Source organism: Lepisosteus oculatus, chromosome 2, assembly GCF_040954835.1.
Source record: "Lepisosteus oculatus isolate fLepOcu1 chromosome 2, fLepOcu1.hap2, whole genome shotgun sequence".
NCBI lineage: Eukaryota > Metazoa > Chordata > Actinopteri > Semionotiformes > Lepisosteidae > Lepisosteus > Lepisosteus oculatus.
The window spans coordinates 75,116,761-75,139,872 of NC_090697.1; the positions used below are offsets into that span (position 1 = coordinate 75,116,761).

Below are 23,112 nucleotides of genomic sequence, written 5' to 3' on the forward strand. Positions count from 1 at the left end.
ACTGGAAGGGCTCCAATCCCAGCAGCCCTGCACTGGAGATGTCCCCTGCCTCTCGCCCTCCCCCCCGGAGGAGCCCCTGCCCCTCGCCCTCCCCCCCGGAGGAGCCCCTGCCCCTCCCCCCCCCCCCCGGAGGAGCAGTTGTCGAGCACAGGGAGTTCAGGGATCGCGATCTTTGCGTGGTTAATGAGTGCGTTTGAAGATGGTTTTCGCCTGCTGGGATGCGCTGCTTGTGTTGACAGGAGAGAGGCGGACTTTGTATTTTTTTCCTGTCCTGAATTTCTGCTCTACTTTTAGCCCCGCTGGTTAGAGTGGGGTGCCGGGTCGCTGGACTCGTCCGCGCGGGCAGGCGCGTGGAGGGACGTGTAGACACTGAGGGAGAGGGAATTTTAATTGGCTCGGGACAACTGAGTTCTAGATCTGGGATTGACATTCACATTCCCATAGTCCATAGTGACTGCTTACTCTGAAAAAGCACCATGACCCTAAAGGTGCTTCTGATTAGACAGAAATGCAGACAAGTGTCTAAAAAAGTGAAAACATGGACCTACGGACAGACAAATTAGACAGTCAGATTAGATAAGAAACAGACAGATTAGACAGTTAGGCAGATCACATAGGTAGACAGACAGAACTGCTGGTCTCTACCAGCAGAATCTGTGATTCCTTGGAACACTGGGATCTTGCGACCTGACAGTTCTCCAGAATCCCTGGACTGGGCTGCGGCCCGACAGCCCCTCCTCCTGCCACGAGCCGCAGTATTTTTATCCCTGATTACCTCCTTCCCAATTAGTGCGTCTTGTAACTGACACCCTTGCAGCTGTAGATTGCACAATTAACAGGGTCTCATACCTGAGAAGGCAGAAGAAGTGAACTGAGGCTCAGGGGGCTGAGGGGAAGTGTGCGTGTTACCTGTCATCACCTGCACTGCTCCGGTGGCACCAACTCAGCACAATCCACTCTGCTGGAGTTTGGGCAGGCTTGTCGGTTTGGAAACTCGGCTGTTTGTACTCGAGCAAACATCTCTTTAGAGACCCTCCGAGTGTGTCTGCTTTTGAAACGCCTTTGTATTAGAACCGAGCAGAAAGTTCTTTTAATCCAGAGTCACTCCCAGAACCCAGGGGCTGAACGCTGGCATCGTTGTGTCATCAAGAGCAGAGCCCTGGTCTGATGGCTCACCAGAAGGACAGAGCACAGGGTCAGTGTTTCTAGAACCCACAAGAGTGCACAGGCAGGCTCGGTCTCCCTGTGTTCTAGAACTCAAAGGAGTGCACAGGCTCTGTGCTCTAGAACCCACAAGAGCGCACAGGCAAGCTCAGCCCCCCGGTGTTCTAGAACCCACAAGAGTGCACAGGCAGGCTCGGTCTCCCTGTGTTCTAGAACTCAAAGGAGTGCACAGGCAGGCTCAGTCTCCCTTTGTTCTAGAACCCACAGGCGCGCGCGCAGGTGCTGTGTTCTAGAACCCACAGACGAGCACATGCTCTGTTCTAGAACCCACAGGAGTGCACATGCACTGTGTTCTAGAACCCACAAGAGCTCACAGACAGGCTCAGTCTCCCTGTGTTCTAGAACTCACAAGAGTGCACAGGCAGGCTCGGTCTCCCTGTGTCCTAGAACCCACAGGAGTGCACAGGCAGGCTCTGTCTCTCCCTGAGTTCTAGAGCTCAAAGCAGGTCAGTGAAACAAATCAGAAAGCTCAGGAACAGAGAACAAGAACCGAGCCAGCAGCTCGCAACAGATTCCCACACTGCTCCCTGCTCAGCAGTGAAATAGCAGGGACAGTGCTGGCCTCACCAGAGCGTGCATGGTAGCACTCAATCTGCATGTAGAGAATTACTGGCAGCGACAGAAGGACGAATTCGTGACAATCCCCCGGCTGCTTCCCTGTTTGCTGTATCTGAAAGCAGAGGAGGGGAAGAATCGCCTTCTCACATTAGCAAAGGAAACGTTTTTTTTATCCCCGGAAACATTAGCCAGGCAAGTATGATCGTGCCCAGGTGTGCCAGGAGAGTCCCCTCAAAGCAGTGCTGTGACCGCGGCCTGTCAGCTCCTGTCACGTGGAAGGAGTTGTGCTGATGAGGCAGGACCTCTGTACATCGGGCTGCTACAGGGACCTGAGCTACAGGCCGGGCGTCTGAGTCAGGCCCCCGCGTGCCTCACAGGGCGGAGCCGTGTTTGTGTCTGCTCCGCGTTGTGCCCGGTGCTGTGCCAGGGCTGCTGCTCTCGGGCGGGGCCAGCCGTCACCGGCCTCGGGGCTGCATGTCCAGAAACGCCGCAAAGCCGCAGGCCCGGTTCCAGTGAGGCCGGCCGGTGACACACGGTGACCAGGCCGCGAATCCCAAACCAGCTGAACGTTCGAAATCCTTTAATTCCTCTTGCTGGGGCTTGTCAGTGCTCCGCAGTTCCCTACATCATATTCTTATATTCTCAGCATGCGCAGGCAGGGTCACTGGTGCAGAAAGGCCACTGTGTGTCTCCCAGGTGGGGTTACTGGTGCAGAATGGCCGCTGTGTGTCTCCCAGGTGGACTGCTGGTGCAGAATGGCCACTGTGGCAGTGTATTGTGTCAGTGTCGTGTGTGCTAGTGTGTGTGTCAGTGCGTGTGTGTGTCAGTGTAGTGTGTTAGTACGTGTGTCAGTGCATTTGTGCCAGTGTGTCAGTGCGTGTGTCAGTGTAGTGTGTAAGTGTGAACCAGTGTGTGTGTCAGTGTGTGTCTGCTGTGATCAGTGCTCTCGGGGATGAAGCTGACTGGAAGAGATGGCCGGTGTCAGACTGAGAGTCTTTAACACAACAGACGCAGAGCTGCGCTTCCCAGCTGGCTGATAACATTAAACTCATTTAACTCCTCTCTCCCTCTCTCCCCTGCGCCTCTCTGTTTCTGTCTCTCATTTAAACTCTTAAACTCCCTTAACTCCTCTCTCCCTCTCTCCCCCCTCCCTCCTCCTCCTCCTCCTCCTCTCCTCGCTCTCTGCCTTCTCTCTTCCCTCCTTCCCTCCTGCCCCCTCCTCCTCTGCCTGCCCCTCTCTCAGACGGCCGCGGAGTGAGACAGTCTCCGAGTCTTTCTGCGCCTTCCCTCTTGTGGTCGGATTTCCAGTCGCGACGGGGGCTGGCGTCCGTGTGGAGGAGGAAAAGCCGGTTTGAGCCCCAGCCTGTTCACGGAAAAGCGCCTGATTAATAATGGACCGTACAGGATTTTTCCCCCCTCGCAGGGCCGTAATGAGGTTCTGAGAGGAACAGCCCACAGAGGTGGCGCTGTGCTCGGCGGGGCTGCGGGTGACGTGCTCCTTTCATATGCAAGAGCTCCCCCTGGGACCAGCGTGAGGCCTTCAGCTCCGCCAAATTAAAAGGCTTTTAAGCGGCGCTGGAGAAGTCGGGGCTGCCCGAGCCCCGTCACGCGGCCTGCCCGCTATTGTTCAAGGCGGCTGGCTTTCTGGGGCTGCTCCTGCCCTGCCCTGCTTGGGGGCGCACGAACCAGCGCTCGGGGAGACAGCCCAGCAGCTCGGGGGGCTCGGCGAAGTCGGTAGCGCAGTGGTTAGGGGTGCTGCCTCGCGGGGCTGGGGCCCTGTGTTCAGTCCCGGATGTGGGGTGCTCTCTCTGTGCAGTCTGTGTGTTCTCCCGGTGTCTGTGATTGGGGGGTCCACTGGGGGCTCTGGTTTCCTCCCACAGTCCAAAGACATGTTGGTTGGAGAATTAGCCTTTGGGAGAATCAGCCCTGGTGTGGGAGTGACTGCTGGTGGACTGGCCAGGGGCTGTCGCTTGCTGGGATAGGCACTGGTTCTGCCATGAGCCAGAACTGGAAGCCGCAGTTAGGGAGAGGAAGGGTGGATGGCGACACACTAGAAAGGTTCCAGAGGAGAGGAGGGCTCCCGGCTTCTTTTCTGGCGCACCCATTTGCTAAAAGCTGATTGATCCCAGGATCTCATCCAGCAGTTTCTCAGAACAAGCCTGAAAATTGGTTTCAACAAGAGCAAGGCTGACTCTCCTCCTGGAACTGGATTTCACTGACGGTGCCTCCTCTCCCAGCCCTGCGCTGTGTGGTCAGTGTGTCGTGTCCACCCTGTCCACCCTGTGTCTCTCAGGCTGTGTCCCTCTCTCGACCCTGCGCTGTGTGGTCAGTGTGTCGTGTCCACCCTGTGTCTCTCAGGCTGTGTCCCTCTCTCAGTCCTGCGCTGTGGTCAGTGTGTCGTGTCCCTCTCTCAGCCCTGCGCTGTGTGGTCAGTGTGTCGTGTCCACCCTGTGTCTCTCAGGCTGTGTCCCTCTCTCAGCCCTGTGCTGTGGTCAGTGTCGTGTCCCTCTGTCGACCCTGTGCTGTGTGGTCAGTGTGTGGTGTCCACCCTCTGTCTCTCACGCTGTGTCCCTCTCTCAGTCCTGCGCTGTGGTCAGTGTCGTGTCCCTCTCTCAGCCCTGCGCTGTGTGGTCAGTGTGTCGTGTCCACCCTGTGTCTCTCAGGCTGTGTCCCTCTCTCAGCCCTGTGCTGTGGTCAGTGTCGTGTCCCTCTGTCGACCCTGTGCTGTGTGGTCAGTGTGTGGTGTCCACCCTCTGTCTCTCAGGCTGTGTCCCTCTCTCAGTCCTGCGCTGTGGTCAGTGTCGTGTCCCTTTCTCAGCCCTGCGCTGTGGTCAGTGTGTCATGTCCACCCTGTGTCTCTCAGGCTGTGTCCCTCTCTCAGCCCTGTGCTGTGTGGTCAGTGTGACGTGTCCAACCCTTGTCTCTCAGGCTGTGTCCCTCTCTCAGCCCTGCGCTGTGGTCAGTGTGTTGTGTCTCAGCTCTGAGTATGTACTTCTCTCTCTCCCTCTCTGTTGGAGTGGAATTCTGTTCCCTGTCAGTAATACCTCTGCAGGTTTTCCATTAGCAGTTCTGTGACATGTTGCTGCATAGTAATTACTTTTTCATAATGTTTCATCAGGAGTGCCATTTAAAAAGTCTTCCATCTGCTCGTGATATTGATCAATGAGCCCTTTAACACAGGAAAAACAAAGCAAGCAAGCTCGATATCACAGCATGTCTCCACGGAGAGTCCTGGGGCCAAAATACATACAGCACCCTGAACATAATGTGGAATATGCTGTGTCTAAGATCACTTTATTGGCCATATACAGTTTCTTGCATTAGGAATTTGTCTTTTCACAGACCCCAGCTTGCTCTCCATGAGACACACAGACAAGGAGAGAAGCTTTGGGTCAGAACACAGGGTCAGCCATTTATACAGCACCCCTGGCGTAGCTGAGGTGAAGGGCCTTGCTCAGGGGCCCAACAGAGTAGGATTCCTCTGCCAGCTGTGGGATTTGAACTGGCAACCATCCAGCCACAGGCGCAGATCCTGAGCCACAGAGCCACCACTCCACCCCTGCAGCACTACACAGCACTGGGGTATATTCTGTAGTGTCCTACAACACTACACAGCACTGGGGTATATTCTGTAGTGTCCTACAGCACTACACAGCACTGGGGTATATTCTGTAGTGTCCTACAGCACTACACAGCACTGGGGTATATTCTGTAGTGTCCTATAGCACTACACTGTCCTGGGGTATATTCTGTAGTGTCCTACAGCACTACACAGCACTGGGGTATATTCTGTAGTGTCCTACAACACTACACAGCACTGGGGTATATTCTGTAGTGTCCTACAGCACTACACAGCACTGGGGTATATTCTGTAGTGTCCTACAGCACTACACAGCACTGGGGTATATTCTGTAGTGTCCTATAGCACTACACTGTCCTGGGGTATATTCTGTAGTGTCCTACAGCACTACACAGCACTGGGGTATATTCTGTAGTGTCCTACAACACTACACAGCACTGGGGTATATTCTGTAGTATCCTATAGCACTACACAGCACTGGGGTATATTCTGTAGTGTCCTACAGCACTACACAGCACTGGGGTATATTCTGTAGTGTCCTACAGCACTACACAGCACTGGGGTATATTCTGTAGTGTCCTATAGCACTACACTGTCCTGGGGTATATTCTGTAGTGTCCTACAGCACTACACTGTCCTGGGGTATATTCTGTAGTGTCCTACAGCACTACACAGCACTGGGGTATATTCTGTAGTGTCCTACAACACTACACAGCACTGGGGTATATTCTGTAGTGTCCTACAGCACTACACAGCACTGGGGTATATTCTGTAGTGTCCTACAGCACTACACAGCACTGGGGTATATTCTGTAGTGTCCTACAACACTACACAGCACTGGGGTATATTCTGTAGTGTCCTACAGCACTACACAGCACTGGGGTATATTCTGTAGTGTCCTACAGCACTACATAGCACTGGGGTATATTCTGTAGTGTCCTACAGCACTACACAGCACTGGGGTATATTCTGTAGTGTCCTACAACACTACACAGCACTGGGGTATATTCTGTAGTGTCCTACAGCACTACATAGCACTGGGGTATATTCTGTAGTGTCCTACAGCACTACATAGCACTGGGGTATATTCTGTAGTGTCCTACAGCACTACACTGACTACCACAATGCTGTAGCCTCAGTCGCTCCCCCAGTGCCCACAGCTCAGAGACCAGTGACTGGAGGAGCGATGCAGCTCTCTCTGACAGCGCTGACAGCAGTAGGTGGCTCTCTTGGCACAATTTTGGTGACTGGGGACAATGTTCTGTAGGAGGCTCTGTGATTTGGGTGAGGTGCTAATCTGAGCTCCGGACTGGATCGTAATCACAGATGCCAGGGCACTACTTGTATGAGTACTTCAGTGTCCTGGCACAAACCCTCTTTATGCTTGAGTGATCTTGTCTGCCTGAGGTCTCCCCCAATTTAACTGAGCGAGGGAACTGCTCAGTGCTCTCCTTGACCTGCTGTGCCAGGGGGCTTCGTGTCATACAGAGGGGGCTACACCCTCCTGTTTGGGAAGGCCTTTGCCTTTACTTAGGGATGAAATGTTTTAAATTTAAAAGACAAGGACTAACTGTTAGAATTTGCTGCCAGTTAATTCCGTGTCACGTGTCGTCGGCATGCTTGAAGATCTGGGCTTGAAGGTGAAGCGAGTATGTTTTACTCCACTGCAAAACCAAAACAGGTTTGGGCTCGACGTGCTGCAGGAACTTCGCAGCATGCGGCCGCACTAGTAAACTCATTGCGATTTCCTCCCAGCCCTGGGCTCTCTCTCTCTCTCTGGTGTCTGTCGTGTTAGTAGCACGCCTGCGTTTGTGTTAAAAGAGCCCAGAGAACTTCAGCTCCACATGAATGAGCACAGTGCAGCTAAATGCCATTCCTGTTTTCACCACGCATCTGCTCTCAGTGATTTCATAAGGGATAACAGCTGAGTTTACATCAGCTTCCATTAGATTATTCAATTAGTCCCTGGGACTGCTGGAGTGTGTCTGCACACCCCCCACTGTTCTCTCCCTCCCTCTCCCAGTGCCTCAGCTCTCACCACTAGCCCACACTGCCTCCCACCCTCTCTCTCCCAGTGCCTCAGCTCTCACCACTAGCCCACACTGCCTCCCTCTCTCTCTCCCAGTGCCTCAGCTCTCACCACTAGCCCACACTGCCTCCCACCCTCTCTCTCCCAGTGCCTCAACTCTAACCACTAGCCCACACTGCCTCCATCTCTCCCACCCAGTGCCTCAGCTCTCACCACTAGCCCACACTGCCTCCCACCCTCTCTCTCCCAGTGCCTCAGCTCTCACCACTAGCCCACACTGCCTCCCTCTCTCTCTCCCAGTGCCTCAGCTCTCACCACTAGCCCACACTGCCTCCATCTCTCCCACCCAGTGCCTCAGCTCTCACCACTAGCCCACACTGCCTCCCACCCTCTCTCCCAGTGCAGCTCTCACTGCTAGCCTGCGGGGGCATTAAGTGGTGTACTGTCAGTGATGCAAGTTCAGGGTCCTTCTGGTGCATCTTCAAGACTCCCGCCAGCGCCCAGTGAAAAAAAACAGGGAGAATTGACTAATTACCGATTCATTTGTCTTACACTTTTTTCCAAAGCTTCTTGCATTTGCATGCATTTGTAGAGCTGGGCACACGCGGACACACTGTGGGAGTGCACTTAAGACAGGACAGAAATGGAACTGATGTGAAAGAGAGTCCTTGCAGAACAAAAATCAGTTCAGTGAAGTGAGCCTTGGACTCAATAACGTGTCTCACAGAGGGACATTTCATTCATCTTGAACAAAAGATCTTAGATGACCCCTCTCGTCCACGCTTTTAAGAATATACTCCCCTGCCCTCTGAGAGGAGGTACCAGTCCCCTGTATAAGAGAGAATTTGCTTCCTTTCCACCTGAAAGCCCTCAACTGTTGAACAAGGACAAACATTGTTTGCAGCTGAGGATCTTATAATGTTGATTTAGACTCCTCACCAGCTAATTGTCTGTTTTCTTTGAGTCTTACTGAGAGAGCTCTGATTGAGCGATGTTGTTGAATGTTTCTGTGCATTACGGTATTGTAATGTTGTATTGTACTATCGTCGTGTATGTTACATGTTTCTGGGCTCTTGATGTGCAAGACAAGTTCCCTTCAGGGCAATAAAGGTTATTTCCAACGGGAGTGTGGGACAAGCTGCCCAGCCGCGTAGCTGAAGCTGGTACCCTGGCCTCTGTCAGAAGCAGCTGGGTGAGATCCTGGGATCAGTAAGCTTCCAAGCGCCAGAAGGTCTGTAACCTTTTCTTCGGTTCTTATGTTCTCTCGTTCTTATTCCAGCCCCTCTCCTGCTGCTTTCCTCTCCTCTCCTCTCCCTCTCTCTGCCTCTCTCCCCCGCCTGGGCCAACACCAGGCACACAGCAGAGCAGACACACCGACGTCATGCAGGGCCTGATGCAGACGCTCACGCGCGGAGGGAGCCGATATACCTGTCGCTGGCCTCACAGAGGCAGACGGGGCTGCTGTGACGATGGCATCTCCTGAAGATCCCCACAGGGCTGCTGGAGCTCATTGGCACGCTTGACATCTTGTTGGGGACGATTTTAGCACACAGCTGTGGCAGTGTTGGTAAAGCAGGACAATCCAATTATATTTAAAAACATTTATTTTAATATATATATTTCAAGCAGGCTTTTGTCTGGATGCCCTGGACTGTCTCCCTCTCTTGCTCTCTCTCTCCCTGTTTCTCTTTCATCTCTCCCAGTGTTAATCGCTGCTCTATAATTATAAAATGATCAACTTTTTTTCAGAATGACAATTTATTAACCAGGACTCATGCAAATGCATTCCAGCCCCCTCGTTCGCTTGGTCAGTGGTGATTAATTAAGCTCGTTGAATTACTCTGGCTTCTAATTAAAAGTGTGGGTCCTGGGTTCCTCGCAGTCAGACTTCATTACAGATAAGAGCACAGAGATGGAGGGATGAGAGAGAGCTGGGTGAGAGACAGGAGGAGGAGAGGGAATAGAGGAGGAGAGATGGAGGGAGGAGAAGAGCGAGGAAAAAGGGGTGACAGAAGGAGGGACTTGGAGAGAGAGAGGTGGATGGCGGGAGGGAGAAGGATGAGGAGTGAAGGAAGAAGAAAATGATCGAGAGATTGAAATAAGGTGGGAGAGAGAGAGAAAGAGCTCCCTTCTTCATCTGTTTAACACCAGGTTGACCACAGAACAAATCACACACACAGGCACATACATATACCTACACAGGGATACACACACAGGGAAACACAAATACACAGACACAGACATACAATGGCAAACACATACAGTACCTCACACAAGTATATACACAGGCTTGAACACACAGACATACACAAGCACATACACAGGGATACACACACCTACATGCAAATATATACACAGGCATGCACACGCATAACTACACACGCAGATACATACACAGGCACGCACAAACACCTACACACACATACACAGGCAGGCACACCTACACATGCACAGACAACTACACACACATACACACACCCACACCTACAGTACACACATGCACACACACCCACACACGCAGTGTGGCCTGTTGAGTACAGGCTGTATTAGGGGTGTCTTGGAGGAGGCTGCTTTGGGCCAGTCTGATCTGAACCAACTGGAGCCATCCCACACCTCGCTGAGCTCCTCAGACACAGAGCCCTTCCCTCCCTGTCCAGTTCAGGCACTGTGGACCCCTCAGCACACACTCTGCAGAGCACACAGTGGTACTCTGACAGGGTACACTGCTGGGGAGTGATTCCTGTCACCAGGAATACACTGCTTGTGAACGGTGTGTGAGTGTGGTACCAGAGAACAAGCTTGACAAAGGTGGATTAAGAGGATTGGAGAGTCATCTGAGCAATGAGCACACCCGTAACAGTTCACTGCATGGTTGAAACAGGTCAGAGCACAGGGAGACACAGGGCAGTCATTTTCCAGGACACTCAGTTCCAGCAATTTCATTTCAGAAGCGAAAGCGATTAGGTTCTGTGACGCCTGTGTGGTACTGTTACAATTCCATTTTAAAGGGCTGTAACATGATATAACAGCATTCACAGCCATTCTGTCAAAAGACATAACAAGACATTTTCACACATAAACACAGAGTCCCAGACCCACACAAACACAGCCATACACACACACATAGAGACCCAGACACCCAGACTGGACAGAGAGACAGATGCAGTAGAAACACTTTTATTTTCTGTGTCTGGTGTGCGTGATGGCAGCCCTGTCTCCCAGCCCCCCACACACAGCTCTTCTGACTGAACGCCGGCCAGGTCACCTCTCTCCCCGGTCCAGCCGGGCCAGGGCTGCGGTCCTGAGCAGTACCAGAATCCTCCTGCAGCCCTGGAGGGCTCTGAGTGATGCTGGTGCCTGCTGAGGGGCAGATGCAGGTGTGACACGCAGGTAACAGAAACACCAGCTATAAATACGACACGAGAAGCACGCAGCTTGAAGAGGCTGCTTCTGAGGTGTCTACGCTGACACGTCTTCACTTCCAGGCGCTGCAAGGAAGCAGCGCAGAGAATGTCAGGATACAGAGCATGAAAAATCAACGCCAATCAGGGGGTGTGATATCAAAACTGTTTAACACGCTTAAACAATGCTGAAACAGTTTAGAATAGTGTGTATTATTCTGGTCGCCACCTTATAGAAAAAGCAATTGCTGCTCTGGAATCAGACCAGAGAAGAGAATCTAGAGACATTTGAGAGGGAAAGGGAATATCCTTCACCGACAGCCTGAAGGAGCTGAGCCTTCTCAGCCTTGAACAGAGAAACTGTCAAGGGGACCCGATGCCAGTATTCACAATCCTCCCAGGCACTGACAGAGTCAGTGGAACACAGATCAGGGGACACCAGTGCGCACTACATCAAAGTGCATCTGAAACTGAGAACAGGCGGCCTTTCTTTACACAAAGGGGTGTGGGAGTGTGGAACAAGCTGCTCAGCCATGCTGTTGGACCAGGTTTCTTTGAGGAAGCAGCTGGGTGAGATCCGGAGATCCGTTCCTGCAGCGGCTAGCTATTAAGCAGGCCAGATGGGCCGATGGGCTCCTCTTGCCTGTCTCTGTCGTAGCGTTTTATGACTCCAGCTACAGGGAGAAGTGCAACAGGGCTCGTGCACAGAGCCACTCACAGGAGTGATGTCACCCCCTCTGAAAGCCACACAGTGTGAAACCGTGCCAGAGCCCTGGTGTTGCGGCTCAGCGGAATTCCCCATGGGCTAGAGTGTCACTGTGTGGCTCTGGGACCACCAGTGACTCTGATAAAATCCTGGCAGGAACAGGACCACCCTAGTTACTGGTGTCCAGCTGATTTCTCCTGTGGTGGACAAGTTGAGCCTGTCTAAGCAGCGGTGCTGGGTCACCTATCATATGGCCAGCAGCCATATCACCCTGCAGTTCCCAGCTGGCTGTCCACTGGAGCTCAGCAGGAGTGAGCCTGGCCGGTACCTGGAGGGGAGACCTCCTGGGAGAAACTAAGACTGCTGCTGGAAGAGGTGTTAGTGGGGCCAGTAGGGGGATTCACCCTGCGGTCTGTGTGGGTCCTAATGCCCCAGTATAGTGATGTGGATGCTATACTGTAAAAAAGGTGCTGTCCTTTGGATGAAATTTAAAACTGACGTCCTGACTCTCTGTGATTAAAAATTGTTATCAAAAAGAGTACAGGTGTTACACTGGTGTCCTGTCCAGATTTTGCATTGGCCTTTACCCATCATGACCTCCTAATAACCCCCCTCTCTGAAGTGGCTTCATCACTCTCCTCCCCACTGAGAGCTGGTGTGTGGGGTGAGCGTACTTGTGCACTCTGGCTGCTGTCACATCATCCAGGTGGGTGTGGAGGGGGAGTCCCCATTACCTGTGAAGTGCTTTGAGTGGAGTGTCCAGAAAGGCGCCATATATGTTTAAGCAATTATTATTATCATTATTATTAAATAAATCAGAGCGCGACCAGGATCGAATCCAGGCAGGAGCAGGGAGGACGAGCGCCATCCGAGGCTGAAATCCTTCTCTGTTAATTCTCTGGCGCCCCCTTGCGGACATAAGCGGCAATGTTATGTTACGTTATTACATGTTACTGTTATTGCTATTGTGTAACTGTCTATTGTCTTATCTTCTGTCCTATTTATATACTGCACCTGAGTGACTAATGAGAAACACTTTTCATTATACTATGCACCTGTGTAAGTTTAATGACAATAAAGTTGAATTGAATGGAATTGAATTGAATTGCACAGAACCCAATGTCTACAACTGGATCCGGAGAATCGCCACGGAGATTGAAAATATTTCAGTAAAAAAATAATAATTTATGTAGAAAGAAAGTGTATTTTTTATAACATATATATTATAAAATAATATATATTATTTAAATAATAAAACATTTCAAAATGAATACGTGAATGGATACATAAATATATAAATAATATGTAATTAAACATTTTATTTATTTGTTATATCCACATTCTTTCATTCCAGGATCTTAGTATCATTTTTACATGAGATATCCTCTGCAATAACTGCTAACACAGTGATGGTAACAGGAGAGGGGTTAACTCCGGACAACACCAGGGTTCAGTCTTCCTTCTACGTGGGCATCGCATTTAAAACCGAGAACAGGAGGCGCTTCTTTACACAGAGGGTGGTGGGGGTGTGGAACACGTTTGCCCGGCCATGGTGTTGAAGCCGATACCTTGGCTTCTTTCAAGAAACAGCTGGATGAGACTCAATTACCAGACTGGTCAGATGGACTGAAAGGCCTCCTCTCAGTTGCACTTTTATTTCACGTTCTCAGGTAGGTGTTTCATGAGAGAAACATTTCCTCCTTTCGGAACACCATTTACACTAAAACTCAGTCTTTCTCAGGTATATAATCGTGAGGCTTGTGCGGTGGTTCATTTAACATACTATAAAATACTACTGCTATGATGACAACAATTCTTAATTCTTTCCGTCATCTTTTGCACTACGGAGACGTACCACCATCACCGACAACCTGCATCCTCCGCTGAGTTCATCTTTTGTTAAGCAGCAGGAACCGTTGTGGACTCTGGGAAATGTAGTCCCGCAGGACGCCACTCTGCCCCTCCCTCGGGGTGCGCTCTGGGAGCTGTAGTCAGTTCCTCCCGACAGTCTCGCTGATCCAAGATGGCCGACGTTCAGCCTCCTCCTCTGCGGAGCCTGGATGATTTCATTTTGGGCTCGGCTCGGTTCGCGGTGCCGGATGTTAGGGACCTGCAGCGATGGAACAACCGCATCATCAACAACCTGCTATACTACCAGTCCAACTATTTCGTCTCTGCGTTGGTGGTTCTGTTCATCGTTGGGTAAGGAAACTGCATTCGTATACAGAATTTTGTACAGGGGTAGATTGCATCTACATGACAGCTCATATTAACCGCTAGACAAACACTGGTTCGCTGCCGTCATGCACGGGAAAACATACTTTCTGAAACCCCGTTAGAGGTAACGTTAAACGCTTGCTTGCTCCGATGCTGTAGGAATGCAGCTCGCTTGATCTCCCCTGTTCTCTCGCTGTTTCTAATGGCAGAAGCCTCGCCTCTGGTGCGTTCTGTCCGTGGGCCGGACAGCCCTGGGCGTGGGCGTGTGCGACGCATAAATAAGGCCAAGAGGCAGACCCTGCCTGGCGGTGCATCAGCACAAACCTTCCCCCTCTTCCCGTGCGATGGCGGCATCACAATGTCCACCCCACCCCACCCCACCCAAAAAAAAAAACAATGCAAAATGCGAAATATTGGGATTGTCCCGTTAACCCACATCCTGTGCTATAAATATGGACCCGCTGCACAATGGCTGATTTTCAGCCGCACCAGACGACGCAGTGTTGGGGTGTGCTCCGTTCTGTGCCTGGCATTGTGTTGCTGACCACGTTGGCGGTTCTTTCTGTGTGTAACTGTTAACACCGTGTGGCGAGTCAGCGGTGCAGGTCTGTGTGGGAGGGTGATTGTCATCGTACGTCTCTCTGCTCCTGCTCTGCAGACAGTCCGCGACTCGTCTGTCTCCTCTGTTTTGCCTGTAGTTATTTCCAACCCCTGCAGCTGCTGCTAGGGGGCGCTGTAGTGACCCTGGTTTTCCTGGGCTTCGTGTGGGCAGCTGAGAACCAGAGCGCCGTGCGGCGTTTCCGTAGGAACCACCCCTCGGTGGCTGTGATGGCCATCATGGGGGCCAGCTACTTCCTGCTGAGTGTGCTGGGTGGGGTTGCGGTGTTCCTCCTCGGCATCACCCTCCCCATCCTGGGTGAGGATCTCTCTCGCTGCGTCCCTCTGTCTCTGTCTCGCTGTCTCTCCCCCCCGTCTCTCTCTCCCCCCTCTGTCTCTGTCTCGCTGTCTCTCTCCCCCCGTCTCTCTCTTCCCCCTCTGTCTCTGTCTCGCTGTCTCAGTCTCTCCACCCTCTGTCTCTGTCTCAAATTCAAACAACTTTACTGGCATGACCAATGAATTGCAGTCTTGACAAAGCACATACAATCAACACAATGTCTACAGACATTAACAATACAGACACACCACTGGACTGTTACATACAACATATAACACATGGAGCATGATTGGGAGACAGGCTCACTGTTCCTCAGGCTGGGACAGGCGATCACATACCAGGCTGCCAGTTCAACTGAGCTCCCTCCTCCTTCCTCCCTCTCCCAGTAGGATTGGGACCTTTTGTGATTCTGGCAGGTGTGGGAATTCTGGGATTAGGTTTGTACATTTGGGGAAGAATGTTTCTCTAATCCCAGTGCAGCCTGTCCTCTCTGAACAGCCAGGTCTGCCTGTGTCCAGTCTCTATGGCCAGACTGTGGTCACTGAGCCTGTCCTCTCTGAACAGCCAGGTCTGCCTGTGTCCAGTGTCTATGGCCAGACTGTGGTCACTGAGTCTGTCCTTTCTGGACAGCCAGGTCTGCCCGTGTCCAGTGTCTATGGCCAGGCTGTGGTCACTGAGCCTGTCCTCTCTGGACAGCCAGGTCTGCCCGTGTCCAGTGTCTATGGCCAGGTTGTGGTCACTGAGCCTGTACTTCGTGAGCCTGTACGCTGTGTCTCTCTCCCTCTGTCTGTCTGGCTGAAACCAGACCCCTCTGTGTCCCCTTGCTCTGTCCCACAGTGGTCCTGATCCACGCCTCCCTGCGCCTGAGGAACCTCAAGAACAAGCTGGAGAACAAGATCGAGAGCATCGGGCTCAAGAGGACCCCCATGGGGCTGCTGCTGGAGGCACTGGGGCAGGAGCAGGAGGCAGGCTCCTAGACAGGGGGCAGGACGGAGGGGGGGAGGATGAAGAGGGCAGGATGGAGGGGGATGAAAACAGGGGGGAGGATGAAGAGGGCAGGAGCAGGAGGCAGGCTCCTGGACAGGGGGCAGGACAGAGTGGGGGGAGGATGAAGAGGGCAGGATGGAGGGGTATGAAGGCAGGACGGAGGGGGAGGAAAGGGGGGAGCAGAAGGGAGTGTTTGTGGCTCAGAGCAGGAGAGGAGATTTTCGCCCGACAGGCGGATGGGGAAAACTTCAAACTGACTGAATGGCATTCCAGCTGTCACCTGGCCAGTCCGTTTCCACACACCTGTGTTTGTCGTAGGCGTGTTTGCTGTTTCCCCACTATTATGTGCTGCTCCAAGCACGGAGGGCTGGTACCTCTTGTTTAGAGGTAAATGTCTGGGGGGCTGAGGGGGTGGGACACGATACTTCTGACATTTCGACACCCTAACAGACACAGCTGCAGGTGGCAGAACCGTCACGGCATCTAAAACAAGGCTGTTTTTTGCAATAAATATTGTTTATTAACCTCAGCTTTAGCCGCCCCTGGGATGATCGAACACGCCTTCGTTCAGGCAAATTGTCCTGTTGAGTTCATCCTTTGACGCCCCAGAATGCTAATACCTATTTCAGCTCCTGCATGTGGGGCCGGTTAAGGCCCGGACGCTTGTAAATTAAACAGCTAGCTGCAATTAAAAGGCCTGAAGAACGACCCTCAAAGCTTTTTCGCGCCAGGGCAGTGCTTTACAAAACTTTGCAGAGCCGTGCATCAGTCATGTTCAGACTGCCACTCTTTGAAAACCTCCCCGCTGTCACCAGTAAGGAGATACCCCTTTAAGAAGAGTGGGACAGAGCAATTACTCTGCCGGCCTGGGGCCTGCAGCCAGTTTTATTTTGCAAAGGTCCGTAATTGAAAATAAATTGTTACCTGTGAGAGTTACTGGACCTGTTCAAACAGCCACCGTGTGAAACCCGTGTCCTGCGGAGAGGGGAGCTTTGAGGAACTGGTTCTCACTGACCGATTTCCTTGTTTCGGGAACTAAGGTTAGGTTTAAGTGCATTCCAAAATCCTCAGAGAGCTTTAAACCAGACCAGACAGGGGAGGTGGGGGGGGTCGGGAGAGACCACACAGCGCAGGGTTAACGGTGCCGGACAGCATCTGAGTTTGCTCTCTGTCCTCCTTGACGTACACAACAGCTGCACGCGCGTGTGGGTGACACAAACTGCGCCTACGCCTCCCTGTCTGCGGTCCTGTGTCCAGCGTGACTTTCCCCCCCGCCTCTGGTGTTGTGGGCGAAGCTGGGGCTCTCTCCCATCATGCTCCGCTCCCGAGCGCCTGCTGCTCCAGGCCGGGATGCCCGCATATGGTGCCCTCTCCCTGAATTATGAGGACTCTGCCGTTTTGTTTTATTTTTATACCTTTGTTACTATTTTGTTCCTTGTTGCTGCGCGGCGCTGTACTGATGGAACGGGAGGGGGATCAGAACTCGGGGCGCCGCGGTTCCGGGCTGGGACCTCACTGTGCCGACGTTCCGAGCGGAGGAGCCCGGGACGCCTGGGGATCGACGAGGCGCTGCGGCCTTTGCGTTTAGCGGCCCTGTCGTCGGATCCGAGAGGCACACGCCGAGAGCTCGACGGACACTGCGCTCATATCCACGGGCACGTTGGAGAAACGTTGGAGAAACGTTCCCGTTTTCCCGTCCGAAGTCCGTCGCCGAAGTTAAAAGAAGTTTTCGTTTCGAGCGCAGGCACAGAGATGTGCGTTTTCCTCAGCGTGATTAAACTGGAACAGTCCTTTTCCATCGCACTTCCCCGTGCTGATCCGGCTGGCAGCATTCCAAGATCACGCTCATCTTCCTCCCCCCTATCTGCCTCTTAACACAACTTGTTCCTTTCGTAGTGTGTAATTCTATACCGTTCTACAGGAACGCACAGGAGCCCTTGTGTCCAGCATTCTCCCAATCCAGTGCTGCACATCCACCTTATAAAATACCGCAGCTTCAGCGGGAAAGGTCTGTACACGGTTCACAGAGACCCTCTCGACAGACCTTACCGCGCCAGTCCGCCGCGGTCCACACGCTGAAGCGTTGATGCGGACGTCACATCGTGCGCAGCCGAGTTGGAACGACTCTTCCTCCTGTGATTCCGCAGCAGGCAGCCGATCTGTCCGACCTCTTCCCTCTGACAGGGCGCCCCGAGCTCGGGGCGCAGCAGCAGCACCGCGAGTCTGCCCCAGGCCCACGGTGGAGGGCTGAAGGGGGATCTGCCCGCGGGCCCCACTCACTGCTGGAGCCTCGCGATCAGCTCATTTCAAAACCGCACCGCGCGTCACTGCAGAACGAACCAGAGGACTCGGGTGCAGGCTGTGTGGAAGTGCATTTCAGGCCGGGACAGGAGGCAACTCTTAACCCCAAGGGTGGTAGGAGTAGGGAACAGTCCGCCCAGCCGTGTCATTGAAGCCGATACCCTGCTTTCTGTCAAGAAACGCGTGGACGAGGTCCTGGGGTCAGTGCCGTATTCACAACCAAATGGGCTGAATGGCTCCTCTCGTTGGCAAACGTTTGGTGTGGTCTTGTCAAATCCTTCCTGCGCTGCTGGACGAAGTAGTGTTGGGAGCACTCTGCCGCCACCTGGTGGACATGCTGGTACAGGAAGTGGAAGAACAGCTGGCGTCGCACTGTAGGGAGCGGAGAGCGCCGCTGCAATGCCGCGGACGACCAGAGGAGGGCGCCGCTGGAAGGTGGTCGGCGTATCAAAGGCGAAAGCCGACGGTCAAGCCAGCCCCTCCCGTTTCCTCTCGCTCGTGTTCGGAGTCTGGTGTTCGAGCAAACCCCAGCAGGACTGGGTCCGGGGCACACTAGCCCAGATTAACCTGGAGCCCGTCTTCGTCCAGTGGTAGCGGAGCCATCGGCACAGTGAGGGCACCAGAACCGGGGCCTGATCAGGCAGTCACACCGGGCCACCCCCTCCCGGAGAGGGTGGGCAGAGAGTGAAATTGCTGAATTAAAAGCATGCGTTTCAGACATCAATAAAACTGCCGTCCTGAAAATCAGAAGTGTCTGTCATCAGTTACCTGTCTGGTAGTCTTACTATCCAGCTGTCTGTCTTTCTGTCCATCACTACTAATATTCACATGTTCATCATAGGGCAGTACGTGGAGTTTTAGGTGTAGTTACACACGTCTACCACTAGATGGGAGAGAAACATCTGACTTATCAGCTCCTCAGGGTGTTTTGACCTGGCAGTGAAGGCACTGAGGAAGAGGGCACTACGCAATACGAAAGAGGCTATTCAGCATCAAGCCTCCCACAGGAAACTGAATATTTGCAAGATATTTGCAAATATCCATAAGAAAGTGAATATTTGCAAGTGTAATCCAACCCTTTGCCCTATACAGCAGTGAAAAACAATGTATGCAGGGCTGAATTAGACCAATATTCACTGCTGTTCAACATATGTCTGAAACATACAGAAAACAGTAATATAGAATTGGCTACATGTAAAAAGCAACGAGCAAAACTCCTATCAACATAAGACCCTGCTTAGCCCAGAGAAGAGCCCTCTGAGCCAGCTGGTCCTGAGGCTCACTGGCCTGAGCCACACTGACACCAGCCAGCCTCTAGACAGCACTGCTAGAGCACCACAACACAGTCATAGAAATCATATTCTGCACTGGGCTTGTGTGTCACCATTAATCGGACCAGTTAAATAGTTTCTCTCAGCTCTTCTAAAAGATGCTTAACCTGGAGACACACTGATTCTCCTGGACCAGACTGGACCCCCTGCAGACACGCACTGACCCTGCGGGACCAGACTGGACCCCCTGCAGACACACACTGACCGATTTCCTGGACCAGACTGGACCCCCTGCAGACACACTGACCCTGCGGGACCAGACTGGACCCCCTGCAGACACACACTGACCCTACAGAACTAGACTGAACCCCCTGCAGACACACACTGACCCTACAGAACTAGACTGGACCTCCTGCAGACACACACTGACCCTGCAGGACCAGACTGGACCCCCTGCAGACACACACTGACCCTGGGGGACCAGACTGGACACCCCTGCAAACACACCGACCCTACCGAACTAGAAAACTGAAGACTGCTTAACGTATCTGTGTATGACCGCTGGAATGAGCGACAGAAACGACACCTTTGACGCTTCTGCTACAAACTGTGTCCGAGTCGGTGCCAGGGTGTGTCCTGCCTCGCGCCTGTGGCTTGCTGGGAAAGGCCCCGGCTGCCTCGCGACCCCGTGCTGGATACAGAGGTTGGAAAAACAGACGGAGGGATATCTCCAGCCAGAAGTGACTGCCGATGGGTGCATCGCACGTCAAAGTCAAAGGTTAAGAGTTGCTTTTGAGAGATTATCGCAATAATATTCAGGGGGGCGTTCTTGTAGCATAATTCCCGTTAATCATCGGGTAGGTCAGGTGTGCAGGGCTGCACTGAGCCTCTCCAGAAAATTCCGTCGAAGGAATATCTCCTTTAATGCCTCTCTGCCCCTTTAATAAAGTCCCGGGTTGACATCCCCTTTAAGCGAATCAATTTGTCTCTAATCCCGAGTTGAGTGTTTAGCGGCCGAGGCGCACTGACGGCGTTACAGAGAAAGAGGGAAGGAAAGGTTGTTTCATTTAAAAGGGGGGAAAACACATATCTGCGTGATGCTCTGCTAACAAGGAACTCTCGATTATTATCATTAAGATTTAATTGAAAGCAATTATGTTAATGAAGCAAGTAATAACTACCCCTTAAGTTCAACGAGAGATCGCCAACGCTCACGGCCGCTCTGAAAGCGCCATCAGGAACAGGTTTAACGTTCTGGACTGAAACGACGATGAGCGTCCGGGAAGGATGGTCTAACTCTGCTCGGAGCCTCGGGTGACAGGACTCGAGTTTTAAAAATACCCGGGGCGACACGAGCAAAAAAAAAAAAAATGTCTTCGTGAGGGAGAGCCGTCGGACCGAACTGCGACATGCACCAGGAGAACGGCGGAGGTAAGCGACCCGCTTGCGCCGGGGCTGGTGCCGACGGGGGTGCCGGCCGGGGGGGACTGGCGCCCTCCCCGGGGTCACCTGCCCTGCACGCGAGAGAGCGCTGGCCGTCTCACCTGCCGTCGGACCCGGCTCCGCGGGAGCGCAGTCCGGCAGTGACCTGCTTTCAATTATTTGTCTTTTATTCCCCTTTATTCCAGCGGCTTCGGACAGATGTTGTTTCACGAGTCCCTGCGTAATTTCCCTCCCCCCTAATTAGCTGATTTAATTAAGGAGTTAACGAGATAAGGCAGCCGGCTTGCGCCGAAATGTGCAAAGTATTTTAATTTGACCGGAAGCGAGCTCGTCGCGGCGCTGGTCTTTCAAGTTTCAAGGTTTTAGTTCAATTCATCACTAATACTCGAGGTACGCGAGTGCCGATAACGTTTCTAATTAAATCGAAGAAATGAACTGTGAAAATGTGCTTTACTGTGGCGTGGAACTACAGTTCGTACATCCGACTTCTTTGAACTGTGCTTTTATGTCTTATAAGCATGTCATGGGGGGGGGCAGGTTCCGGGGGGTCTGGGATGGAGCCGCGCACTTTCACCTCAGCCTCGTGCGCTCTTGCGTCTGGGCAGGGGTCGCAGGTGACGGGGGGGCGCCATTCACCCCAAACAGCGGCGTGGCAGGGGCTGATAGCTGGAGCCCCGCTTTTAGTGCCCAATCGCCTCTATGTTCCAGTCGCAGGGTGACTTTTCAGCGAGGCGCTGTCCTGCCTGGGCAGCGAGCCTCTGTAATGAAGGAGCTCCCGTGTCTCCGGGTGTAGAGTGGCGGGGGGTGGTCGGAGACTGATCATATAGCCAGTGGTCTGCAGCTCCGAGCCGCTAAGGGGGTTTAGTACAGTTTTCTCGCTGACTCTTACCGGTCACGCCAAGACCCCAAGAAGAGATTCTGGCCCGTAGAGAAGAAGTTCTGTCGAGCCCAGATGCGAGAACGTTACCGTGCAAATCGACCCGGAGGTTTAAACGAGTATTTTCCACCGTGGAAAGTAGTGTCATCCAGCCTGTCGCACCCCCACTCCACGCGCGGTCGACGCGCATCTCGCGGCCAAATCACGACCCGCGCGGCTTTTCACACGTGTCGCTCCTCCGTGGGGCGCTTGACTCGCATCGTCATCGCGCGAAAGACTTCACCGGTTACCGGGATCATTCACTCGCAAGCGCTGGGATACTAGAGGACTGAGGATAACGGCATCTGAGCGACATCCCATTGTGCTCATTTAACTCTTACTGTCTTGGTGTTCATGTGCACTTTAAACGCAGCAGACTGCCTTTGTTTTGTAAGGTATTTTTGTAAGGAATATTTTTTTGCAAAGTTAAATGTAAAGTGGCTGTAAGTACGGACTCTGTGCTCTGACCTCTGACCTCTGAACTCAGCCTCTCCCAAGCTGCCTACCCGGGCTGCATGTGCACGTGGGGGCAGGGGCTGGGGTACAGTACAAACACGCCCACACCCCCAAAAACAAGCCCCAGAGACATGCCTATACACTGCACCCCACAAACATGCCCCAGACACACGACTACACACCCCACACCCCCGTGTGCTTCTAGCCAGGCTGCAGCGATGGAGCGCACCCCAAACCCCAAACCCCACCCTCCCTCTACCCCCTCTTCCTGGAAAACCCGGTTGGAGCCTCCTGGGCCGGCGCTGTCCGGAGTCCGGACCGCTGCCGTAGGCCGGCCACACAGCGCCCCGTCCCAGAGATTCCTGAGCGGACGGGGGTTTTTCTTCACCCCGTGTCCTTGACCCCCCTCGGCCCGGGCTGGGGGGTCACCTGGGCTCGTTGTCTCCCCCCCTCCCCCCCGCCGCAGGTGATGGGCCGGAGCAGTTCCCGGCGGGCGGCGAGGACGGGCCGCCCTGGCAGGACCCGGACGGGCCGGAGGGGCTGGAGGGGCCGGGCGGCGGGGGGCCGAGGAGCGGCACGGACACGCTGAACTCCACCGCCAGCTCCGCGGGCGCGCACCGCAAGAAGCCGCAGTACGGCAAGAACAAGGCCCAGGGCAGCACCGCCGCCAATCGCGCCCCTCGCGCCCTCTTCTGCCTGCGCCTCAACAACCCCATCCGCCGCGCCGCCGTCTCCATCGTCGAGTGGAAGTATCCTTCTGGTCGCCGGACTGGGGGACCCCCCCAGCGGATTGAAGGGGACCCCCTGTCTCGGCTGGCGTTGAGATTTCCCTCCCCAGGGCTCACTACTGTCTCTCTCTGGACTCTGGGACTGGAGCCCCTTGTCTGCGCTGTCAGCACACAGGCCTGTACCCCGCCTCTGTGCCCCCCGTTTCTAACCCGGCGGCCCCCCAGCGGGGCGTCGGTCAGGCCCTGCAGGTGAGATTTCTGGGCAACACACCTGAGTGAGACTCAGACAGGGTTCATACCCATCGCAACTCCCAGTGGGCTTTTCAGGAGCTGCACGCCAGTTTAAAACTGAAATCACTCG

At 53.4% G+C, this 23,112-nt stretch overlaps 2 protein-coding genes and 1 long non-coding RNA gene across 4 annotated transcripts in view; 2 read left to right on the top strand and 1 right to left on the bottom strand.

The window, feature by feature from the left end:
- Positions 1-12,802: 12,802 nt before the first annotated feature.
- LOC138225040 (uncharacterized) lies at positions 12,803-13,969 on the bottom strand. Its single transcript, XR_011183588.1, has 2 exons — positions 13,820-13,969; positions 12,803-13,608 (listed from the first exon to the last, which is right to left on the bottom strand). It is a non-coding gene; the product is annotated as an uncharacterized lncRNA (long non-coding RNA).
- On the top strand, positions 13,522-18,681 carry praf2 (PRA1 domain family, member 2). The gene is made up of 3 exons (XM_069183736.1): positions 13,522-13,700; positions 14,414-14,631; positions 15,487-18,681. The coding sequence occupies exons 1-3, from the start codon at positions 13,522-13,524 to the stop codon at positions 15,624-15,626; spliced, it is 537 nt and encodes a 178-aa protein (XP_069039837.1). The 3' UTR covers positions 15,627-18,681.
- A 3,806-nt stretch (positions 18,682-22,487) lies between these two features.
- cacna1fa (calcium channel, voltage-dependent, L type, alpha 1F subunit a) overlaps positions 22,488-23,112 on the top strand; it is a 49,207-nt gene continuing 48,582 nt past the window's right edge. For both annotated transcript variants that reach the window (XM_069183636.1, XM_069183644.1), the window contains exon 1: positions 22,488-22,772. The gene's annotated coding sequence lies outside the window, so the exon portion shown is untranslated. The remainder of the gene's footprint in view (positions 22,773-23,112) is intronic.